Source organism: Monodelphis domestica, chromosome 5, assembly GCF_027887165.1.
Source record: "Monodelphis domestica isolate mMonDom1 chromosome 5, mMonDom1.pri, whole genome shotgun sequence".
Lineage (NCBI taxonomy): Eukaryota > Metazoa > Chordata > Mammalia > Didelphimorphia > Didelphidae > Monodelphis > Monodelphis domestica.
In genome coordinates this window covers 56,558,441-56,584,650 of record NC_077231.1, presented here as the reverse complement: position 1 = coordinate 56,584,650, position 26,210 = coordinate 56,558,441, and the positions used below count along the sequence as shown (strand labels likewise).

The 26,210-nt window shown below is 36.3% G+C and overlaps 1 protein-coding gene across 39 annotated transcripts in view; it reads right to left on the bottom strand.

The window, feature by feature from the left end:
* Positions 1–26,210, bottom strand: part of NAV3 (neuron navigator 3) — a 1,103,979-nt gene that overhangs the window by 468,036 nt on the left and 609,733 nt on the right. For 12 of the 39 annotated variants that reach the window (XM_056798480.1, XM_007503091.2, XM_056798482.1 and 9 more), the window contains exon 1: positions 7,686–8,875. The exons of 24 other annotated variants lie outside the window; for them this stretch is intronic. In XM_056798480.1, the coding sequence (XP_056654458.1) occupies positions 7,686–7,928 (243 nt within the window). In that variant the 5' untranslated portion in view covers positions 7,929–8,875. Of the gene's footprint in view, positions 1–7,685; positions 8,877–26,210 lie in introns of those variants that run through there. 3 more of the 39 variants (XM_001363862.3, XM_056798485.1, XM_056798484.1) reach the window with 1 other exon arrangement.

Genomic DNA, 26,210 nt, shown 5'->3' with positions numbered 1-26,210 from the left:
GGAGAAATGGAGAGGGAGAGAGAAGGAAAGGGTAAGATGGAGAGACAGAAAGACAGAGGGACAGAAGGAGACAAAGAGATAGATGTGGAAAGAGAGACACATACAAACAGAAAGACACAGACAGAAACAGGGGTGGAGGGCGGGAGAAGAGCATTAGGGAGCAGGGAGCGGGAAGGGAGCTGGAGGGAAAGAGGGAGGGGAATGATAATGTGGGCAGATAAGCAAGCTTGTAATTGCATAACCAATGATTTATTTGTTTGTTATTTGCCCCAAATATATTAATGTTTATTAGCATGTTTTAAAAAAAATCTATTTGTTTCAACAGTATTTTACATGGACTTATACTGCCAAGTGTTCCCTCCTCCCTCCAGTTGATTCCATCCAACACTTTCAGATCAAAGTTCTTAAATATTATTCAGCAAATGTTATGTCCTTGATTAATTTTTTAAGCCTTAAGCAGGCCATTGGTTATTGCTTTTGAGCTAGAAGGGATCATCTCACCTGCTACTAACTTCCTGTGGATTATGGTGACTGGGTTCCTTGAAAGCAGGTTCTTTTGTTATCTTTGTATCCTCCATTCTTAGTATAGAGCCTGATATATTGGAGGTGCTTGTTAAATAGTTTATTTGACTTGAATGGACTTTGGACAAATGAATTAGTCCTTCTGGCCTATATCTATTTAATGAGGAAATTAGATTGGATAGCCTCTAAGGTCTCTGACTCTATGAGCCTTCATCTAATTTAATTTTCTCACTTTGCCAGTGCAGAAACGGAGATTTAATGAGTTGCCCCAAATCATACAGGTAGCTATACTACATATATGATTTGAACCCAGGTCCCCTCATTATATACCCAGTTATCATTCTGTTTCAGCATTGGTTAACTACTGCCTCCAAAATAAATATCCACTTCTTTATACCAGCATCCAAAACCACTTAAAATCTGTTCTACATTTACCTCTCCTCTGTTCCCTCAAACAAATCTTTAATGTCAATCAAACTGTTTAATAATATTCCCTGCAAAGTCCTTCCCCTTCCTCTCATTTTCAAACAATTCAATATTGCATTCCACTTGTAAATCTTACCTGTTCCTCCAAGCCTAGTAAATACTTTCTCATGAATTCCTATATTTATTGTCTAGACCAGTGGTTCTCAACCTTTCTAATGCCGTGACCCCGCAATACAATTCCTCATGTTGCGGTGACCCCAAACCAAAAAATTATTTTGGTGGCTACTTCAAAACTGTCATTTTGCTACAGTTATGATTTGGAATGTAAATACCTGATATGCATTATGTATTCTCATTGCTACAAACTGAGAGGTTGAGAACCGCTGGTCTATACCATCATTTTGATGGCTATATGTGTATAATACTGCTTTTTTGGAGGGGGGTATGTTAACTGATTTTTTAAATAATCAAATGTTATACTCATAGCAATGTGTTAGGATCCTGAGAGATAAAAACATTAAATAAGATTCATTTTTTATTTGGGCCATTTTATTACTTGTTTGGGTCAAACTACTAGTAATCAGCCTGCCTATATTTACATATTGGTCCTTGGAAGGCAAACATATAATCTGATGTTGGGTATCAATCCAAGCCTCTCTATATTGGTAAAAACCACCTTTTCTTTGTGTCCCAGTAGCATGGTCTTTAAAATTCTGGATTCCCCCCCCCCCCATGGTGGTATTAAACGGATGAGAGGAAAACAAATTGTTCACTAGATAATTTATGAAAAATCATGAACAATTGCCCAGGGAGAAGTAATAAAATCCAGTAGAAAAGATACTGGACTTCTATGTGGGAGGATCAGGATCGGAGTTTAAATCCCTCTTTGGATGTGACTCTGGGTAAGTCACAATCTCCCTAGGCTCCAGTTACCTCATTTGTAAAATTTGGAAGTTAGGCTCAGTAGTTTCTAAGGTCCTTTCATTTTTCAATCAATGATCCTATAAACATGTCCCTTTACTTCATCCAAAGGTGTATGTCCTGTTTCCTCAACTAGACTGCTCCAGACTTTTATATCTCAAGCAAAAGAATGGCTTGACAACAATGGTGATCCTTAGCATTTTTATTTCTTCTCTATAAACTTAAAGTTGCTAAGCCTTATTTCCTCAAAAGTTACAAGCCATAGGAAGACGTTCATTTCACTAACATTTGGAATATTTTGAAAAGTTGACTAGTCATTACAATTGTTTCGTGGAGCTTTTGTGACAATTGATATAATGAAACATTCTGATAAGCACAACACTGCTTGCCACATAGTCTTGCAAGAGTATCATATGTGTGATAATATATGAATATCATCCAAAATTCTATTGGAAATACTAGTGAGTGGGCAGATCTTGGAGCAGTCATCAGCAAATAAGAATTCTGAGTGAGCCAGGGAGGGATGTTAGCCTTAGTCACCCAAAGAAAACGTATATTTATCATGTCTTTCTTGTTAGTCTGGACATGCCATTGTGCATAAATGGAAAGGAAGGACAAAGATGCCTGGTGATTCCCCTCCAATATTTGGAACAAACAAACCCTTATTAAATTTTTAGTTTGTTGAGAAAGTAGAATTCCCCTCTACTGTTTTTTTTTTTCTACATGTCTTAGGCTAACTGACCACAGGCTGAACTGAAACATGATTTAAAGTCATCAAAATAAAAGTATCATGCTGTTAAATGAAGAGAGTTGTAGTATCATAGAAATCTAGAAGTGGTAGGGACCATTGGGGTTATATGGGGGTAATTTCATTGTTTTATGAGGGAAAAATGAGGCCTCAAAAAAAAAAGGCTCATTAAGTTCAGCATGTTTGGAGGTTGGGGAGAACATTCTAATAACCTGGAGTAACGGTATAGATTTTTAAATTTGTTTTATTTTATCCTGACTATGCCAAGTATTATTTATGTTTACACAATAAATAAACAAAAAAATGATTCCTATGTACCCAGAACTATACCTTGCATTGGAATTGTTGATCAATCATTTTCAGCTGTGTTTGATTCTTCATGACCTCATTTGAGATTTTCTTGCCAAAATATTGGAGTGATTTGCCATTTCTCCAGCCCATTTTACAGATGAAGAACTGAGGCAGATAGGGTTAGGTGACTTGCCCAGGGTCACAAAGCTAGGAAGTATCTAAGACTTGATCTGAACTCAGAAAGATGAGCCTTCTTGTTTTCATTCCAAGAACTCTTATCCACTATCCCTCCCATTTGTCTATGTATAAAATGGGATACAATTGGACAATTGAATAATTATCAGGAACAATAAAAAAGAAAACACAGATCAAGGGTCTTCTACTTCACTGGAGGGAGAAAACAGGTACATATTTAGAAAGGAAATACAAGGTAATTTGTGTAATAATTAGAAAGGAAATACAAGGAGGTCATGAGAACCCCCAAATTAAAGAAGAATGTAATGCTTGAGTAGAGTTATGCAGCAAACAAAACATAGTAAGAAGGAATGAATAATCTATATGTTAGAGAGGCAGTCAGTGCAAAAGTGGAAAGATGGAAATCATGTCCTCATTCATTCATATATGAGACCACTAATGAGGTAATTTGGGCCAGATCATGTAGTACAACAGGAACATGTAATACAATTTAAATGGTACCTGGGAGCCACAGAGTGCACAATGGAAAGTATTAAATTAAATTAATAAAATATTATTTATATATATATAATTATATAATATATAAAATAAAATAATAAAATTAATAAAATAAAAAAATTAAATTAAAAAATGTTTATCTATTCACTAGGTTACTAGGAAAAAAGAAGTTTCTTTTAAAATAAACATTACTTACATTTTTGGGGGGTCATGGATCCCTTTTCTGTGGTTTAGTCATTTTTTTGAGACTCATGGTGATACCATTTGGGGCCTTCTTGGCAAAGATACTGGAGTGGTTTTCCATTTTCTTCTCTATTTCATTTAATAGATGAGGAAACTGAGGTAAAGTAACTTGCCCAGGATCACCTACTTAGGAAGTATCTAAGGTCAGTTTTGAACTCAGGGAGAGGAGTCTTATTGATCCCAGGCATTGTCCTCTTTTTATCTGTGTCACTTACCTGCCTTTTTATTGCCCCCTTTAATGATCTAGTAAAGTGTGTCTCTGTGTCTATATATATATGTATATATATATATATATAAACATATATATATATAAATATATGATTTGTATCAGAATAATGTTTTTAATAAATAAAATAAAATACAAGGTATCAAAAAGGAGCCAACATATAGAAATGCAGTTGTGCATGTATGTCTCTATCAATCATTCATAAATCTCAGTTTAAGAATTTCTATTTTAAAAAACAGAGAGCAACTGGGTGGTTCAATGGTTTGAGAGTCAGGCCCAGAGACTGAGGTTCAAATCTGGCCTCATATACTTCCTAGCTGTATGACCCTGGGCAAGTCACACTGCCTACCTTTTACTGCTCTTTTGCCTTAGAACCAATACATACTATCAATTCTAGGATGATAGGTAAGGGTTTTAAAAAAATAGTAGTCCTCTAATGGGAGGAGAGAAAGGTGTTAACTGGATATTTTAATGTAACAATAAATAAATAAATTGAAATTTAAAAAATAATGTAAGATTATTGCATTGTAAAACTGATGAAGATAAAGAACTCAGATAAGCATGGACAGACATCAACTGATACAAAGTGTAATAAGCAGAAAAAGGAAAACAATGTAAACAAACAAAAAAGAGAAAGGAGTACTTCAAAGAATAAGAATGGAATGTGGGGGGTGGATTCAGAATCATATGAAGATTTAAGGCTGACACAAGGTGCCCCAGAAGACATAAAGATGATCCACTGAAAATTTACAGCTCCAGGTTTAGAGTTCTTCCCATAGAGACTGGACTAGAGGAGACAGCATCTCAATACATTAAGTATAATGAGGGTCTATGGAGAACCTTAGGAAAGAGGATGTTCAATGTCCATCATAGCAAGAAAAGAAAAATTGCAATGGTTTGAGACTCCCTGCTGGGAGGTACCATATGCCAACCTGACATAAATGATTAGGAGGTAGCCCATCTTTCTGAGGCATGTCAGACGACATCTGGAGCCTTGTATTATAATCTGAGTCCCACATTTTAGGAAGGACGTGGATTGGAAAATGTCCAAAGGAGATCAGGCTGGTAGAGAAAAACAAAACTATGCCACTGGGACACTGGTTAGAGGATTTAGGGTGTGTTTACTATGGAGAAGAGAAGATGTGAATGGGTCATGAGAGTGGTTTTAAAGTTTTATAAGGGGTTAGATGTATCATGAATTATCTCAACGTGGGAGTAGGAGGATCAGAAATAGAAGAAATTAATTGCAAAGACGCAGCTCCAGGCTAGATATAAGGGAAAACTTCCTATCAATGAGAGCTGTCCACAAGTCAGATGGTTGTCCAGAGAAGCGAGGAGCTTCACACGACTCAAAGTGTTCAGTAAGAAGAGCTTTTGTGATCAATTGCCATAGATTTTGTGGATGAGATCTTATTTTGGGAACAAGCTGCTCTAGTTGAATCTATAGTCACTTCCAAGCCCTGATATTTTATAATATTACAAGTTCATCAGAAGTCACAGATCTGAATTCAGTTGCACTTCAAGATTTTAGGCAACATACCCCACTGAAAAGAACATTCCCTTCTCTGAAGGCAGACTGAAGCATTCTTCAATGCTTCAATTCAAAGAGTGGATTTTCTTTATTTCCTCTATGAATTTTTCTCTAGCATAAGCGATATGTATTTTTTTACAACATGGTAAACATAAAAATATGCATCTTGTGATAACTCATGAACAACCTACATCATAATGTAGATAGGAAAAAGTTGGTAAAAAAGGAGGAGAACATGGACTGCAAAAGATTATTAAATTGTATTGATATTTAATCTGGAAAAAAATTGAATTTTTTTAAAAGAAAAGAAAGAACACTCCCTTGTTCTGCAGTATGTGGAATTAGATGCAAATCCTACTTCTAACACTTTCAATTAGTATAACCTTACACAAGTCATAATCTCTCTGGATTTCAGTTTCTTCAACTGCAAAATAAATGGAAGTGAGGAGGTTTTGAGTGGTGATTGGGGAGTAAGGGAAAGAAACATTTAGTAAGCACTTATTATGGGCAAGTGGCATTACAAATGTTATCTCATTGGTCATCACAAAACCCCCAGGGTGGGGTCATGTGCTATTATTATCTACTCTAGTTTTCCATTTGAGGAAACTGAGGAAGAGAGATGTTAAAAATTAAATGACTTGTCCAGGGTCATATAACTCAGAAACACCTTGTGATAGAGAGTCTGCCCTCTAGGAAGAGTCCCAGGCGTTTATGGATCTCAATTTGAATTCTGGTAAGTTCAGCACTGCTCCACCTAGCTGCCCAGGAAGGAGTTGGAGGAGTTTGCCTCTGAGATGCCTTCTAGCTGTAGATCTATGATGACACCAAAATTTGATCGCTCTATCTGGAGACTTGATAGTCCTTCAGATTACAATGCCTTGGGTAAAACTAATGTGATTTCTGACATGTCAGCCCTAGAGGGAAGGGAGTGTTAACATATGCAGAAAGAAATAAACCTATTTACTCCAATTGCCTGTGAGCACAGTTTTCATGTCCTCCTACCAATGTCAAAATATATTACAGTGGAGATTGTCCAAATCTAGAAATTATCAAGGATATGGGAAATGAGGCAATCAATGTGCTTATAGGTGGTACTTGCCTGTGACATACTAGTGGCTGATCTAATGCATTTGAAGTATCATAGTACATTACAGAAACCAATACAAACTAACCAGAATAAAGGACCACTGTGCACTGAAGCATGATTATTTCAATGAAAGGAAACCAGATGAGTGATCAAGAGAATTACATGTCTTTAAAAAAAGTGAAGGTTTTGACAAACTCTCATGGAGACAGATCTGTGACATCAAGACAAAGAATGTTTACTTTAACTTTATTCTGAGTTCAAATGATTTAAAATAGTTACATTTTAAAAGTATCTTTTTGTTTACATAACCTTAATTTCTATTGTTATTTCCCCCTCCAACCTCACCCAGAAAGCCTCTTCTTAATGCAAAGAAGAACAAAAAGGAGAAAAAGTAGTCCAGCAAAACTAACTAAAGCATCTACCAAGTATGACAGTATATACAGTGTTCTGGACCTGTAGTCTCCCTCCTCTGCAAAGAAGAGAGAGAGGTCCTTTTTCTTATCTCTAATTTAGAATCAGGGTAGGTCATACTATTTACACAGCACTCACTTATGGTAAAGTTATTAAAATAGTTTTTGAATGAGATGCATATCCTTTGGATTTCTAGTGTACTCTCTGAGATAAGAACCGATTTCTACAGGAGGACGTGAAGTTGGGAATTCTGGCTATTTCATCTGTAGCAACAATCAGAAAGAGACCATTTTCACACCCTCACTCTCCTCTAATTTTGCTGAACTCCCAGCCATGTCTTTGAATGACCACTCAGAAAAGCATTACCAAAGAAACAAGTCCATTCACAACTTTATCTAGAAATCCCCTTTGTGAGTACAATCTCTGCCTAACCAATGTCCTGCTCAGCTTGTCAAATATCCAGTATGCCTTCTTTTTCCTACACGTGCTGTGCTCTCTAGCTACTCTTCTCCCCATTTCCCAGCACTCCAGACAAATGAATTCACAGTTTAACCTTTGAGGGCTACCAGCGACATTCAGCACTGACCTTGCTGTCTTCAGTCTCCTTCGTTTTTCCTGGGAGAGTTCTATTCTCCCCCAAATCACAGGTTGACTTTAATGTGAGCTGACATGCAAGCATGGAACTCTCTGCTCCAGTAAGTCCCAAAGATCTTGAAGAATACTGATGTGACCCAGCGGTGCCAAGATTTGGTATCGGAAGGGCAGTATGAACAGGCTTTGACCCAACAGCTGGCTGTCTTAGCTTTGAGGCAACCCCAAGAACAGGCATGGCTTCTATAAAAATAGTGTTTTGCTGCCAAAGAAAATGCTTCTAACCTCAGTCTGGTAGACTCCAACTTTAGTATTTCCAGAAAAAAAAATCCTTAAATCAAAGTAATAGTCATCTTGAAATTTTTTTTTGAAACTAATAATATTACAAGTTGTAGGAAGAGGCAAAGCTTCCCTTCATCTTGAGTTAAGTATCTTTCCCTCACTACTCCCTCCTCTCTCTCTCTCTCTCTCTCTCTCTCTCTCTCTCTCTGTCTGTCTCTCTCTCTCTCTCTCTCTGTCTGTCTCTCTCTCTCTCTCTCTCTCTCTCTCTCTCTCTCTCTCTCTCTCTCTCTCTCTCTCTCTCTCTCTCTCTCTCTCTCTCTCTCTCTTCTCTCTCGCTATGTAAGACTAAACACTCCTTTGGGGCGTGAACTTCTCTCAAAGGTAACGAGCACCAGGCTGCATGCCTAAGATTAAAGAACTCAGAAGTTTTCGTTTTTGTTTTTTTTTTCTTCCTGCTCCAGCAACTCCAGTTCTGTGAATTAACACAGAGAAACAGGGGGAGGGAGAAGAGAAAGGAAAGCCCTCTTCCCCAACTGTCAAAACAGCAGAAACCCAACAACACTGCAAAGGACAGGACCTCTTCCTGACTTCAGAAATAACCAGCCCACATTTTTAAAAAGATTTTTTTTTTTGGCTTCAAAAAGTGGACAGGAAAAGTAGCCAAAGCAAACAGCTGCTGGAAGAGTTTTTAGACTGAAACAATCTCAGCGATGAAACTGTTTGTTTGATTCCCAGCTATTTTTCACTGCTGACAGCCATGAGCAACGGTGTTTCAGCCCCTGTTGCATCCCATGAAATCAGGTTAAATTTATAGAAGACTGAAGCTGACTGAAAACACTGAAATTTTTCTGAAAGCAAATTTTATCTGTGCTATTAAAAAAAAAAAGCAAGCAAGAACAATTTCTCCTTCTGGATTGGCTCTCTCTCTCTCTCTCTCTCTCTCTCTCTCTCTCTCTCTCTCTCTATATATATATATATATATATATATATGTAAATATATATATATACATATATATGTAAATATATATATATATTTACATATATATGTAAATTTTGAATTTTGCTCAGATTTTTTAATTCAGTCTTTCTCAGCCAGCTCATATTTGTCTTTTTTATTCCCAATACACCTAAGGCTACATTTCGTGACTACAAAGCAAGACCCTATTCATAAACGTGCTTTATTGTGAGCAAGTCATATCCTTTTCCTTGTAAATGCGTGCTAGGTAGGAATACAAAGAGCAAAGGCTCTTGGACTATGTGCTGGTCCCCAAAAGCCCTGTAATGCAGCAAAAAAAACCTTTTGATTACCATTTCTTGACCAAGGTAAAACATATATTGATAATTGCAATTAATATTCTTATAGTTAATATATCTTCTAGATATTTTGTCTCATTTCATTTTCACCAAAATCCTGTTATATAAGTCCTACAGGAATCAGCATCCCCATTTTACAGATGATGAACTGGGGCTCTCAAATATGTGACTTATTTGAAGTCTCAAACTGTATTAAAGGTATGTAGGATTTGAAACTAGATTTCTTTTTTTACTCTTACCTTTTGTCTTAGTATCAATTCTAAGAAAGAGGAGAGGCCAGTGTTAGACAATGATGGTTGCCCTAAAATGGTTTGACCACTAGGAAGTATCTGAGGTAAGATTTTAACTCATGCCCTCTCAACTTCAGGTCTGGCTCTCTATTCACTGTGCTCCCCAGCTCCCTGGGACCTAGATGTTCTTCAGCAGCTTGGTGGAATGATGAATGGATAGAGACTGGCACTATTGTCAGTATGACCAGAGTTCACATTTGACTTAAGATGCTTCTTAGCTATGTGACCCTGGGCAAGTCATTTAATCACTTTCTGCTTCAGTTTCAACTGAATTAGGCTATTAATAGAATCTACTTCCCCTGAGTTGTAAGAATCAAATAAAGTTTTATTTATAAAGCACTTAGAGATTGCCTGATACATAGCAGAGGGTTTAGGGATGCTTTCTTTCTTCAGTTCTCCTGTCCTTCTTTCCCTCCTTCCTTCCTTCCTTCCTTCCTTCCTTCCTTCCTTCCTTCCTTCCTTCCTTCCTTCCTTCCTTCCTTCCTTCCTTCCTTTGTCTCTTTCTTTCTCTTTCTTTATCTCTTTCTTTCTCTCTCTCTCTTTCCCTTTTTCTTTTTTTCTCTTCTCTTCTCTTCTCTTCTCTTCTCTTCTCTTCTCTTCTCTTCTCTTCTCTTCTCTTCTCTTCTCTTCTCCTCATTCCTTCCTTCCCTCCCTTCATTCCATCTTTCCTTCCTCCTTTCCTCCTTCCCTCCCTCCCTCCTTCTCTCTCTTCCTTCTGCACAAATGTATTACTTAGCCATGTCGATGTATTCTCATAAATAAGGAATTTTTATATCTCATCTTTTGAAGCATAGGGTCCTGATACATAGATTGGACCTCTTTTTGCTTTGGTATAGATAAGGTAATTCCTTAATCATAACTGCTAACTTAATCGTAAATGCATAACTCTATTTCTCCAAGTTAAAAAGTCTTGTTTGCTTTGTATTGGTATAAGAACTAGATTTGTAATTTCACCAGTTTTGGATTCTCCCTAGATGAGGAAACTGCCCATACCAATGTTGATTGGCACCTTCCCTCTAATTTATAATATTGGAAATTTATTCAGAACACTAAGAGATTAAATAATTTTCCTAGGGTCTTACAGCAAGTATATATAAGTAGTCCAGGGCCTTTAAAAATGACCCTTTGGTTTGCATCTGAATGATACATTTTATTTTTTCCCTTTATTGAGGTTTATTTAATTAATTGAGAATATTTATTCATGGTTATATGATTCATGTTCTTTTCCTCCCCTCCTCCTACCCCATTCCCGCAACCAACAAGCAATTCCACTGAGTTTTACATGTATCTGAATGATAATTTTTAGAAGGCAGCTAGGTGGCTTAGTGGTTTGAGATCCAGACCTATAGAAGGGAACTCCTGGGTTCAAATCTAGCCTCAGACTTTTCTTAGCTATGTGACCCTGGGCAAGTCACTTAACTCCTCTTCCCTTGCACTTATTGCTCTTTTGCCTTGGAACCAATACATAGTACTGATTCTAATAGAGAAGGAAAGGGTTAAAAATAAACAGTAATGTATTTTAGGGGACAAACAGTTGGTAGAAATAATACAGATAGTATTTAGGAACAGTATAATCAATTGTAAGATATGACCAAAGTGTAGTTGATAAAAACTAATAACGTGGAGTCCCAATGATGAAAAGAGGGAAAGAAATATTCATTCTAGATTCAGTGAGCCACCTGTGTTTCCTTGGTAAAATAATTTAATTTATTGGATCCTAGTTCTCTTATATCTAAATTGGGTTGAGTAGAATTGCTGACCTCTGTGGTCATTTCTAAGTTTGAAATCTATACTCTAAGGAGAAACATGCTCACTCTGGAGAACTTTGTTACTCAATGATGCATATATATCATTTTGCTAGTCTACTTCAAAACCTGTGATTTAGTCAATATGGATACTCCCCCCCCATGTATGCAGATTCATGACTTATTAGACTGTTCTAGGGCAGAGGCATCAAAAGACAATTTCTACAACTTCAATTGCCAGTCCCATGCAAATGATTTCTAGATCCGCATGTCCTACTCTAGTCTATATCTTGAGCTCCATTCTTTTTGTACATCCTATGGCATCTCAAATTAAACATGTCCAAAATAGAACTCAGTCCTCCCCTAATTCTCTTCTCCTCTAAACTTTCCTATTATTGCCGAGAATACCTGTATCCTTTACATTTGGCTTCACCCAAAGTACATCCTCCTTATGTTTCTCCTGTGGTCCTATCTTCCTTCTATGAACAAGAAAGGAAAAATCCATTTTCTGAGTTCTTCATTTTATTTTTCCCTCTCTTATGACATCTAGGAGGAAACTATTAAATTTGATCAATAATTATTTATAAGAATTTGGCTTAACTACCCACATAAGAAAAAAAAAGATAGCTATATAATGCTTATTCCAGATTGTCATTTGCAGCTGGTCACATAGTTCCTACAACTAGCATATCAATCTATAACTATTGGAAAGAAATGATAGAAGGGCAGGTAGTGTCTCAGTGTAAAGTGTCTGTCAAAGAGACTGACAGTTCTGGATTCAAATCTGCCCTCAAATACTTCCTAGCTTTGTTAGGCAAGTTACTTAATTCCAATTGCCTAGGCTTTACTGCCCTTCTGCCATAGAACTGATATAAATTCTAATATAGAAGATTAGAGCTCCCCAAAAAAGAAAATAAATTTTACAGGTACTGATCAATGAACTGGACTAAAAATTAGTAGAACTGGCTAGATTACATTTCAGAAATTGGAGAGTCAACAATGATCTCTTTAAAACAAATGTTCAGTTTTTTTTTAACAATATTTTTCTCCATGATATTAGCTGGCCACAATTCATGGAAGTCTTTTAAGAATTCAAGTTATGGGCCCTTCTGGGTAAGCATGGCAGCAGTCTAGACACAGGACACTTCCTCTCCCCAGTACCCACAAAAATAGACTACCTCAAAAGAATATAAAAACCATTTTTAGAAGAACAGAGGGACTCTACAGTAGGGTGCAGCATTGAAGGTACATGGGGTTTAGGTATTTCCACACTATAAGTGGGTAAAAAGCTCCCATCCAAATGTGAGCTGATTTACCCTCCCCCACACCACCTACAGAGCCAGAGTCATAGCCAGCGCATGCCAGAATCAGCCAGTGAGTGAAGGGCACCTCTACAGTGAGCAAGGGGAACCTCTAGGTTCTTGGGAGCTGACTAGGACCATCGGGGACCTGCCCTAGAGAGCAGTAACACCAGAAACCCCAGAGCACTGGGAAGTGCAGACTGTGGGCGCTCTCACGAACAGTGGAGATTGTGGAGATTTGAGAGCTTGCCTCAAGGAAAACCATGCTCCTTAATTCCATGAACAGAGAATCTGCCCATCTCACTCAGATTTCTGACTAAAAAGGGAAGGTAAAACCACCGTAGGGATGGCTAATTGTGCCCAGGACCAACAAACACCCTCCAAGAAAAAGAGGAAGAAGGCATTGACCCTGGAAAATTTTTATGGAGGGAAAACCCAGGCTACAGAGGAAATAGAGGAAGAAATTCAAATAAAATCAAAACCTTCAAAAAAATGGAAATTGTTCACAAGCTCTGGAAGAATTCAAATTGGAGGTTATCAAAAAGATGGAAGCCTTCTGGCAAGAAAAGCTGGAAATAATTCAAAGAGAAAACAACAGTCTAAAGGTGAAGATCTCCCAACTGGAGAATCAGCTGGAAGCCACAAAAAGCAGGATAGACCAAACTGAGAAGGAAAATCAGTCTTTAAAGACCATAATTAGGCAACTGGAAGACATTGATCTTGCAAAACAGCAAGAATTAATAAAGCAAAGTCAAATGACTGACTAAATAGAAGAACACAAAAAAATCCTCACTGACAAGGTGAAAGATCAGGAAAACAGAGGAAGGACAGACAATTTGAAAATCATTGGTCTACCTGAAAAGCCAGAAATCAACAGAAATCTTGACATCATAGTATAAGAAATCACCCAAGAAAATTGCCCTGATGTTCTTGAACAATGGGGCAAAATAGACATTGAAGGAGTTCATAGAACACCCTCTACACTAAATCCCCAAAAGACAACTCCCAGGAATGTAATTGCCAAATTCCAGAGCTTTCAAGCTAAGGAGAAAATTCTACAAGAAGCCAAAAGGAGACAATTCAGATACCAAGGAGCACCAATCAGGATCACACAAGACCTGGCAGCTTCCACACTAAAGGACCTCAAGGCCTGGAACACGATATTCAGAAAGGCAAGAGAACTGGGTCTTCAACCAAGAACCATCTATCCATCAAAACTGACTATATACTTCCAGGGGAAAGTATGGGTATTCAACAAAATAAAAGATTTCCAAGTTTTTTTGAATAAAAGACCAGAACTAAGTGAAAATTTTGATATCCAAACACAAAGATCAAGAGAAACATGAAAAGGTAACTATGAAAGAGAAGGAAAAGGAGAAAAAATGTTTTTTTTATTCAAAATATCTTCTTTAAGGGCTACAATTAGATCAAATTATATATATTAATATATGGGGAAATGTTATCTGTAACTCTCAAAACTTGTATTCATTATTATGGTAATTAGAAGAATCATTCATAGGAAAAGATTGGGGCATTAAGAGCTATAAGATGATATGCAAAAAAAAAGAAAAAGGGTGGTGGGGGAATTGATGATGGTACTGAGAGATACTTGAAGAAATAAAATAAATAGAATAATCTTTTTCACCCAAAGATATACATGGGAAGGGGAAAGGAAGAATACTCTTATAAGAAGGAGAGGAAGAGAGTGCTAATAGGTAATAATTAAACCTTACTCTCAGTGAAATCAACTCTGAGAGGGAAGAGCATCTAGATCCATTGGAATCTTGAACTCTCTCTTATCCTACAGGGTAAGGGAGAAGGGGAAACTAAGGGAGGTAGGGAGGAGAGAGTACAAAAAGGGAGGGACCAGAAAGGGAAGCATATGAAGGAAGGGGAGTAGGGGGATTGATTAAAAGTAAACCACTGGTTTAAATGGATATAGCAAAAGAAGGAAGGACAGAACTAGGAGAGGATATCAAAATGCTAGGGAATTCACAACTTTGAATGTGAATGGGATGAACTCATCCATAAAATTCAGATGAATAGGAGAGTGGATTGGAATCCAAAATCCTACCATATGTTGTCTACAAGAAACACACCTGAGGCGGGTAGATACTCACAAGGTCATAATTAAAGGTTGGAGCAAGACGTATTGGGCCTTAACTGATAGAAAGAAGGCAGGAGTTGCAATCATGATATCGGACAAAGCCAAAGTAAAAATAGACCTGGTTAAAAGGGATAGGGAAAGTAAATACATTCTGATAAAAGGGAATATAGACAATGAGGACATATCACTAATCAACATGTATGCACCAAATGGTATAGAACCCAAATTTCTTTTTTTTTTTAACTTACTGAAATGTTTATTGAGATTCAACTGTAGAATAAAGGACTGGGACACATGTGGAGTGTATGTCTAAATCCACCCCCCATTCATAAATGATTTAGATTATACAAAAAGAACAGAAAGTACAGAACAGTAAAAACAATCAGTCATGCAACAAATCTTTTACCTTAAAAAATAAATCCCCCCAAAGCTCAAGCACCCAAATTTCTAATGGAGAAACTAGGAGAATTGAAGGAGGAAATAGATAGTAAAACTATCCTTTTGGGAAACCTGAACCTACCACTATCAAATTTAGATAAATCAAATAAATAAGAAAGATATAAAAGAGGTGAATGAAATCTTAGAAAAAGTAGAGTTAATAAACATATGGAGAACATTAAACAGGGACAAAAAGGAATACACCTTCCCTTCAGCAGCACATGGTACATTCACAAAGACTGACCATATACTAGGTCATAAAAACATGGCATACAAATGCAGAAAAGCAGATATAATCAATTCAATCTTTTCAGATCATAAGACAATAATAAGAATGATCAGTAAGGGTACATGGAGAACCAAACCAAAAATTAATTGGAAATTAAATAATATTATTCTCCAAAATCAGTTAGAGAATAAATCATAGAAAAAATTAATAATTTAATTGAAGAAAATGACAATGAAGAGACATCCTTCCAAACTTTATGGGATTCAGCCAAAGCAGTACTCAGGGGAAAATTTATATCCTTGAGTTCATATATTAACAAATTAGGGAGGGCAGAGATCAATAAATTGGACATGCAAATCAAAAAAACTTGAAAGCTAACAAATTAAAAACCCCCAGAAGAAAACCAAATTAGAGATGCTAAAAATTAAGGGAGAAATTAATAAAATCAAAAGTGATACAACTATTGAACTAATAAATAAGACTAGAAGCTGGTATGTTGAAAAAAACAAATAAAATAGACAAAGTCTGGTCAATATAACTAAAAAAAGGAAAGAAGAAAACCAAAATAATAGTATCATAAAGGAAAAGGGAGACTTCACCTCCAATGAAGAGGAAATTAAGGCAATCATTAAAAACTATTTTGCCCAATTATATGGCAATAAATATGCCAATGTAGGTGATATGGATGAATATTTACAAAAACATAAATTTCCTAGATTAACAGAAGAAGAAATAGAATTCTTAAATAATACCATATCAGAAAAAGAAATCAAGGGGGCACCTGGGTAGCTCAGTGGGCAGGGGGCAGCTGGGAAGTTCAGTGGATTGAGAGCCAGGCCTAGAGATGGGAGGTCCTAGGTTTAAATCTGGCCTCAGACACTTCCCAGTTGTGTGACCCTGGGCAGGTCATTTGCCCCCCCATTGCTTAGCCCTTACCATTCTTCTGCCTTGGAGCCAACACACAGTATTTACTCCAAAATGGAAGGTAAGGTGGTTTTTTTTTTATTCATTCTGACTTTATTATTTTTAAACTTTATTTTATTTGGTCATATCCAGATCACCTCTATTATTTGCCCATTATCACCTCTTTTATTTGACATTGTACTAGAAATACTAGCAGTAGCAATTAGAGAAGAAAAAGAAATTGAAGGCATTAAAATAGGCAAGAAGGAGACCAAGTTATTGCTCTTTGCGGATGATATGATGGTCTACTTAAAGAATCCTAGAGATTCAACCAAAAAGCTAGTTGAAATAATCAACAACTTTAGCAAAGTTTCAGGGTACAAAATAAACCCGCATAAGTCATCAGCATTTCTATATATTTCCAACACAGCTCAGCAGCAAGAATTAGAAAGAGAAATCCCATTCAAAATCACCTTAGACAAAATAAAATACTTAGGAATCTATCTCCCAAGACAAACACAGGAACTATATGAACACAACTATAAAACACTCTCCACACAACAAAAACTAGACTTGAGCAATTGAAAAAACATTAACTGCTCATGGGTAGGACGAGCCAATATAATAAAAATGACCATCCTACCCAAACTTATTTATCTATTTAGTGCCATACCCATTGAACTTCCAAAAATATTTTTTACTGTTTTAGGAAAAAAAAAATAACAGAGTTCATTTGGAATAACAAAGGATGAAGGATATCCAGGGAAATAATGAAAAAAAAATACAAAGGAAGGGGACCTTGCAGTCCCAGATCTCAAACTATATTATAAAGCAGTGGCCATCAAAACAATTTGGTACTGGCTAAGAGACAGAAAGGAGAATCAGTGGAATAGACTGGGGGTAAGTGACCTCAGCAAGACAGCATATGATAAACCCAAAGATCCCAGCTTTTGGGACAAAAATTCACTATTTGATAAAAACTGCTGGGAAAATTGGAAGACAGTGTGAGAGAGATTAGGTTTGGATCAACAACTCACACCCTACCCAAGATAAATTCAGAATGTGTGAATGACTTGAACATGAAGAAGGAAACTATAAGTAAATTAGGCGAACACAGAATAGTATACATATCAGACCTTTGGGAAGGAAAAGATTTTAAAACCAAGCAAGACTTAGAAAGAGTCACAAAATGTAAAATAAATAATTTTGACCACATCAAATTAAAAAAGTTTTTGTACAAACAAAACTAATGTAACTGAAATCAGAAGGGAAGCAACAAATTGGGAAGCAATCTTCATAAAAACCTCTGACAAAGTTTTAATTACTCAAATTTACAAAGAGCTAAGTCAATTGTACAAAAAATCAAGCCATTCTCCAATTCATAAATGGGCAAGGTGCATGAACAGGCAGTTCTCAGACAAAGAAATCAAAACTATTAATAAGCACATGAAAAAGTGCTCTACATCTCTTATAATCAGAGAGATGCAAATCAAAACAACTCTGAGGTATCACCTCACACCTAGCAGATTGGCTAACATGATAGCTATGGAAAGTAATGAATGCTGGAGGGGATGCGGCAAAGTCTGGACATTAATTTATTGCTGGTGGAGTTATGAATTGATCCAACCATTCTGGAAGGCAATTTGGAACTATGCCCAAAGGGCGATAAAAGACTGTCTTTTGACCCTGCCATAGCACTGCTAGGTTTGTACCCCAAAGAGATAATAAGGAAAAAAAATTGTATAAGAATATTCATAGCTGTGCTTTTTGTGGTGGCAAAAAACTGGAAAATGAGGGGATGCCCTTCAATTGTGGAATGGCTGAACAAATTGAGGTATCTGTTGGTGATGGAAGACTATTGTGCTAAAAGGAATAATAAAGTGGAGGAATTCTATGGCAACTGGAACAACCTCCAGGAAGTGATGTAGAGAGAGAGGAGCAGAACCAGGAGAACATTGTACACAGAAACCTATACACTGTGGTACAATCGAATGTAATGGACTCCTCCATTAGTGGCAATGCATTGATCCTGAACAACCCAAAGGGTTATAGGAGAAAAAAAACTATCCACATTCAGAGGAAAAACTATGGGAGTGAAAACACCAAAGGAAAACAACTGCTCAATGACATGGGTCAAAAGGCATATGATTGGGGATGTAGACTCTAAATGAACATCCTAGTGCAAATACTAACAACATGGAAATGGGTTCTGATTAAGGACACATGTAATACCCAGTGGAATTGCACGTCGGCTCTTGGAGGGGTTGGGGGAGGGGAGGGAGGAATAGAAAATGATTTTTGTAACCAAGAAATAATTTTTGAAATTGACCAAATAAAAAAATAATGTAAAAAAATTTAAGTTATGGGTCACCTAAGGGGCAAAAAAAAGTGTCCAGTAGCATGAGATGACTGCATTAATTTAAAGAAATGCACGGAAATAATGTGAAGATAGATATATGGATTAGAAAAATGAGTGGGTTGGTCTGATAGCGAGAACAACATAGGCACACAATATCAGTGATCCAAAGAAAGGTTCTCAGAATGTTGAGTGATGACTAGAAGATATGGTGGGCGTAGATAGGAGTCACAAAATAAGAAAGTATTGAGTTGATTGCAATCTGAACCATTATAGACACTGACCACTGACAGACTAATCATTTCAGAAATGATTACATTCTACTAAGGAACCAGAAAGAATACAAATTCTGACTTTATCACAAATCATGATAAAGCAGGCAACAGAGAAAAGCTCAACCCCATGTCTTATGTGTGAATAAGACTAATACTCAAGAGTCTAATCTTTGTGCCTTGCATTATCTATTAAATTTTAGGCTTTCCTTCACAAGTAGGTTTTATTTAAGAAATTGTTTCCAATGGACTTTGTCACTCACTGATCTTATAAGAGGCAAGCTGTGAATTTCTTGTGAATTGAGAAAAAGTTGGGGAAAAATATGTAGATCTGGAAACTGACAACTGAAAGGAGATAGCAGGTAGTTGATGGGGAAATAGAAAATGAGAAAAATTTTCCCATGGAAGTAAAAGGCTAGCAAAATAAAGAAATGTTGCAGAAAAGTAGAAAGTCTAGTTAAATTTACATCATGATATATATTGGCTATCCTTCAGGCTTCCTGGTAATTCGCTACTGATGTAGTTAATTGAGCTAATAAAATTTCACAAATATAGAAGGCCTCTTTGCCATAAACTAAAATGCAAATCACATGTACTAAGCTTTCAACTGGTGTTTCTTTCTAAGGCTCTTCCTTTTTTGGGCCTCTGTACCCAGAATGCAAGATATGCACATCTGGAAGATGGTACATATTTGATTAAAAAAAGAAATAGAATTAAACAAAACTTTCACTCAGCTTCATGGGGCAGACTCAAAGTTTGACTTAGAAACTAGGCTTCATGCTTTGATAGGAATATTCCCCAAAAGTATAAATAATACCAAGAAACCACTAATCTTGTTCCTTTTTTACAGGCAATTTGTGCATGTACAACTAAAATTTATTGTAAATGTGTTGGTAAACAATGCAGTTTGAGTGAGTGAACATGTGAAAATGTGTGTATAAATGAAGAAGTGTGTATTTTAGGACTAAAAATATTTTGACAATTATAATTTGGGACAATATTAGCCATTGAAATATGTAAATGCAAAAAAAAGTTAAAGCAATTTCACTGTAACATATTCTCTCCCCTCATTCTCCCTTAAAAGGAATATAGGAACATTCATGAAAGCATCCCTTTTGGTTGTAGCCCCTCTATTCAACAATTTTTAAAATAGTTTTAATACCTCCTATGATAATATATATCTTATATTTTTCTTCCTTTTGATTTTGTTCTAATATTTCTTGTTGTCTCATGGAATAATTGTTTTCTTCTTGCTCCTAATATTGGGTGAAGATTTATACCTTCTGTTTTAAGCCACATAGCTTCAATTTTATATCTTGATTCATTTTTTTTTCTTAGCTAGTCTTTGTTTCTTGTGGCCAAATAATTTTTTTTCTCATCTGAGTTTCTGTTGGTAGTTGTAGTGGAGCCACTCTTGGACTTATCCTATAAGCCAGAATCTTCCTTCATTATAATCAATGTTTTTGTTTGTTTTGTTTACTCATATTTTCAGCATCAGTTCTTGGTTTGGGAAATTTTTTGCTTTGGTTAGCCATCTTCAGTTCTTTTGGGGGGAAAGGAACAATTATTTTATTAAATACCTAATGTGTACCATTATGCTAAGATCTTAAAAATATAATCTCATTTTATTCTTATACCAATTCTGGGAGATACATAGAATACTTAAGCACATTTTACCAGAGAGAAAACTGATGAAGAGATGAGTTAGTGACTTCCCACTTGTAGAGAATATGTTTTGGGCAGGATTTAAACCCAGGTCTTCCTGACTTTTGGACTAAAGTTCCACCTTCCTGCCAATTGAATGTATTGTGTAATATATTTTTTCATGTAACTTTTCCCTGCAGTAGTCTACAAATCACCACCAAAGTGGATTCAGTTCTCCATGACCTTTAAAGTGCCCTAATAACCAGAACCTCATATCAACACGACCTCTATGGAACTTTTTCTGATACCTTTAAAATGATATTGCTTTCCCATTCAAACTACATTGTATTTAACTACCTTCATATTTATTTTTATTCATTCCATGTTCTCTCTTTTTACCTGTTTCTCTCTCTTAATACTTATGTAGAAATATTTATGATTGTATACATATAATGATACAAACAATTAGATAGAGATGTGTGTGTGTGTGTGTGTGTGTGTGTGTGTATGTAGTATAGAATGTGGGGACTAGAGCCAGGAAGACTCATTTTCCTGAGTTCATATCTGTCCTCAAAACCTTCCTAGATGTGTGACTCTGGGCAAGACATTTACCCAATTTGTCTTAGTTCCTCATCTGTAAAATAAGCTGGAGAAGGAAATGGTAAATTATTCCAGTATCTTTGCCAAGAAAACCCCAAATGGTGTCATGAAGAGTTGAAAACAGCTGAAATGACTCAAGAGCAACTGTAACAAATATATCTATTTATCTATCTATCTATATATCTATATATATATGTAATTACATATGTGTGCATATATATGAACATGAATGTATGTGATATATACACATCTCTCTCTATATTCATTCATCAATCCATCCATCTATCATCTTTTCATCTATCTATCTATCTAGATAGTTAGCTATATCTTTTTAGTTCTACGATAGAATGCCATTAAAGTAGAGAGTATTTCATTCATTACAGTTATATCTTTGGTATCTTCTCCAGTGGTATTTGAGAAGCATTAGCCAGGAAGAGAGCCCACATTTGCAGTGGCCCTTCCCACATCCCACTCCTTGCCTAGGAACTGATGTAGCACTGGTATAGGTCAGTGAAATTTGCATGTTTAATTAAAACAAAGCATTCTGAGAGATGTTGAAACAATTTACTTTCTACTTGTGACAAAATGAAGAAATTCAGTGAAGTTTAAGTAAATCCATATAAGTATTACTTTCTTAAAATAACAAAATGCCTTGTTCTCTCATTATTCACATAAATGAATAAATGAATGGGATTCCCATCGTCCCTACCTGTGAGCCCAAATACTACCAAGGGAATGGAAATAGTTGTATTTATAACTTCAAAATTGGGGTTCTCCTTTAGTTTCTGTTATTATTCCTAAGGATAAGAGGGGACGTCATGGACTATCCATGCCCTCAAATGACCAGGTTTTCTTTTTTAGTTACATATTTCTTGGATGACATTTTTCTTCCATCTATTCTTTGTAGTTCCTTGTTTTTAATGTTTAGTAGCCTGCCTTTACCAACCATGTACCTCTCCATTGCCCTCTGGGAGACATTTCTCTGAAGGCTATCATTTTCCCTAACTCACAGGAATGAAAACAAGAACTGTAAAAAATGAGCAAGAATAGTTCTTGCTCCAAGATGGCAGTAAGCACACTCTCACAGGAATGAGAGGTCCTCTTAGACTGTGAACTATTTGAGAACTGTCTTTTGTCTTTCATAGTTTCCCTAGCACTTAGTATAGAGCCTGGCATAGAGTAGATACTTAATACATGCTTAATGACTAACTGTTGTGTAACTGGCTCTCAGAGGCTAGCTAGTCCAATCTTTGGCCAAAATTCCCCTTGATAATACTCACAAATAGTGGTTATCTAACTTCATAGAATTCTTTGATCTTTCTGGATAGAGGATACAAAAACACTATTTTCTTGAAAAATTTTTTTTTACTTTTTAAACATTATTTTATTTGGTTATTTACAAACATTATTCATTGGAAACAATGATCATTATCTTTTCCTCCCCCTGCCCCTCCCACCACTTCTCCTATAGCCAGCGCACAATTCCACTGGGTTTCACATGTGTTCTTGGTTCGAACCCATTTCCATTTTGTTGGTATTTGCATTAGAGTGTTCATTTAGAGTCTCTCCTCAGTCATTTCCTCTCAGCCCCTGTAGTCAAGCAGTTGCTTTTCATTGGTGTTTTTACTCCCACAGTTTATCCTCTGCTTGTGGATAGTGTTTTTTAGATCCCTGCAGATTGTTCAGAGACATTGCATTGACCCTAATGGAGAAGTCCATCACCTTTGATTGTACCCCAGTGTATCAGTCTCTGTGTACAATGTTTTCCTGGTTCTGCTCCTTTCACTCTGCATCACTTCCTGGAGGTCGTTCCAGTCTCCATGGAATTCCTCCACTTTATTATTCCTTTTTGCACAATAGTATTCCATCCCCAACAGATACCACAATTTGTTCAGCCATTCCCCAATTGATGGGCATCCCCTCATTTTCCAATTTTTGGCCATCACAAAGAGTGCAGCTATGAATATTCTTGTACAAGTCTTTTTCCTTATTATCTCTTTGGGTTACAAACCCAGCAGTGCTATGGCTGGATCAAAGGGCAGACACTCTTTTGATGCTCTTTGGGCATAGTTCCAAATTGCCTTCCAGAATGGTTGGATCAGTTCACAACTCCACCAGCAATGAATTAATGTCCAGACTTTGCCGCATCCCCTCCAGCATTCATTACTTTCCATAGTTGTCATGTTAGCCAATCTGCTAGGTGTGAGGTGATTTGCATCTCTCTGATTATAAGAGATGTAGAGCACTTCTTCATGTGCTTATTAATAGTTTTGATTTCTTTGGCTGAGAACTGCCTGTTCATGTCCCTTGCCCATTTATCAATTGGAGAATGGCTTGATTTTTTGTACAATTGATTTAGCTCTTTGTAAATTTGAGTAATTAAACCTTTGTCAGGGGTTTTTATGAAGATTGCTTCCCAATTTGTTGCTTTCCTTCTGATTTTAGTTACATTGGTTTTGTTTATACAAAAGCTTTTTAATTTGATGTAGTCAAAATTATTTATTTTACATTTTGTGACTCTTTCTGTCTTGCCTGGTTTTAAAATCTTTCCCTTCCCAAAGGTCTGACATGTATACTATTCTGTGTTTACCTAATTTACTTATAGTTTCCTTCTTTATGTTCATGTCAGTCACACATTCTGAATTTATCTTGGTGTTGGGTGTGAGGTGTTGATCTAATCCTAATCTCTCCCACACTGTCTTCCAGTTTTCCCAGCAGTTTTTATCGAATAGTGGATTTTTGACCCAAAAGCTGGTATCTTTGGGTTTATCATATATTGTCTTGCTGAGGTCACTTGCCCCAAGTCTATTCTACTGATCCTCCTTTCTGTCTCTTCGCCAGTACCAAATTGTTTTGATGACTGCTGCTTTGTAATATAGTTTGAGATCTGGGACTGCAAGACCCCTTCCTTTGTATTTTTTTTCATTATTTCCCTGGATATCCTTGATCCTTTGTTATTCCAAATGAACTTTGTATGGTTTTTTCTAAATCAGTAAAGAAATTTTTTGGGAGTTCCATGGGTGTGACACTAAATAGATAGATAAGTTTGGGTAGGATGGTCATTTTTATTATATTGGCTCGTCCTACCCATGAGCAGTTAATGTTTTTCCAATTGCTCAAGTCTAGTTTTAGTTGTGTGGAGAGTGTTTTATAGTTTTGTTCATATAGTTCCTGAGTTTGTCTTGGGAGATAGATTCATAGGTGTTTTATTTTGTCTAAGGTGATTTTGAATGGGATTTCTCTTTCTAGATTTTGCTGCTGAACTATGTTGTAGATGTATAGAAATGCTGATGACTTATGCGGGTTTATTTTGTACCCTGAAACTTTGCTAAAGTTGTTGATTATTTCAATTAGCTTTTTGGTTGAATCTCTAGGATTCTTTAAGTAGACCAACATGTCATCTGCAAATAGCGATAGCTTAGTCTCCTCCTTGCCTGTTTTGATGCCTTCAATTTCTTTTTCTTCTCTAATTGCTACTGCTAGTGTTTCTAGTACAATGTCAAATAGTAGAGGTGATAATGGGCATCCTTGTTTCACTTCTGATCTTATTGGGAATGCATCTAGTTTATCCCTATTGCAGATGATATTAGCTGATGGTTTTAGATATATACTTTTTATTAGTTTTAGGAATGACCCTTCTATTCCTATGCTTTCTAGTGTTTTTAATAGGAATGGGTGTTGTATTTTATCAAATGCTTTTTCTGTGTCTATTGAGATAATCATGTGGTTCTTGCTGGTTTGCTTGTTAATGTGGTCAATTATGTGGATGGTTTTCCTAATATTGAACCAGCCCTGCATCCCTGGTATAAATCCTACTTGATCATGGTGGATGACCCTTCTGATCACTTGCTGGAGTCTTTTTGCTAGTATCCTATTTAAGATTTTTGCATCTATATTCATTAGGGAGATTGGTCTATAGTTTTCTTTCTCTGTTTTTGACCTGCCTGGTTTTGGAATCAGTACCATGTTTGTGTCATAAAAGGAGTTTGGTAGAACTCCCTCTTTGCTTATGATGTCAAATAGTTTGTATAGTGTTGGGATTAACTGTTCTCTGAATGTTTGATAGAATTCACTTGTGAATCTGTCGGGCCCTGGGAATTTTTTCTTAGGGAGTTCTTTGTTGGCGTGTTGGATTTCATTTTCTGATATGGGATTATTTAAGAATTCTATTTCTTCTTCTGTTAGTCTAGGCAGTTTTTATTTTTGTATATATTCATCCATATTGCCTGGATTGCTTTATTTATTGCCATATACTTGGGCAAAGTAATTTTTAATGATTGCCTTGATTTCCTCTTCATTGGAGGTGATGTCCCCCTTTTCATCTTTGATGCTGTTAATTTGCTTTTCTTCCTTCCTTTTTTTAATTAGATTGACCAGTACTTTGTCTATTTTGTTTGTTTTTTCAAAGTACCAGCTTCTAGTCTTATTTATTAAACCAATAGTTCTCCCTACCGTTGTTGGGTAAGATAGAATTCAAGATCCCAATGGATCTGGATGTTTTTCTCTCTCAGAGTTGATTTCCCTGAGAGTAAGGTTTAAGTAAAAACTCTCTTCCTCTCCTTCTTATAGGAGTTTTCTTCCCCTCCCCTTCCTGTGTGAATCTTTGTGTGAGAAAGATTATTCTATTTGATTTTTCTTTTCCCCCTATTTACACATTACATTTTCCATATATTAATATATATATAGATTGATATAAATGTAGTCCTTATAGAAGAGAGTTTGAATAAATAAAAAGATAACAATTTTCTCCTTTTCCCTTTCCATCATATTTACCTTTTCAGGTATTCCATGCTCTTTCTTTTTCGATATAGAACTTTCCACAGAGCTCTGGTCTTTTCTTTGCAAAAAGTTGGCAATCTTCTATTTTGTTGAATGCCCATACTTTCCCTTGGAAGTATATGGTCAATTTTGCTGGATCGCTGATTCTTGGTTGAAGAACCAGCTCTCTTGCCTTTCTGAAAATCATGTTCCATGCCTTACAATCAATCAGAGTGGAACTCGCATGGTCTTGTGTGACCCTGATTGGCATTCCTTTGTAG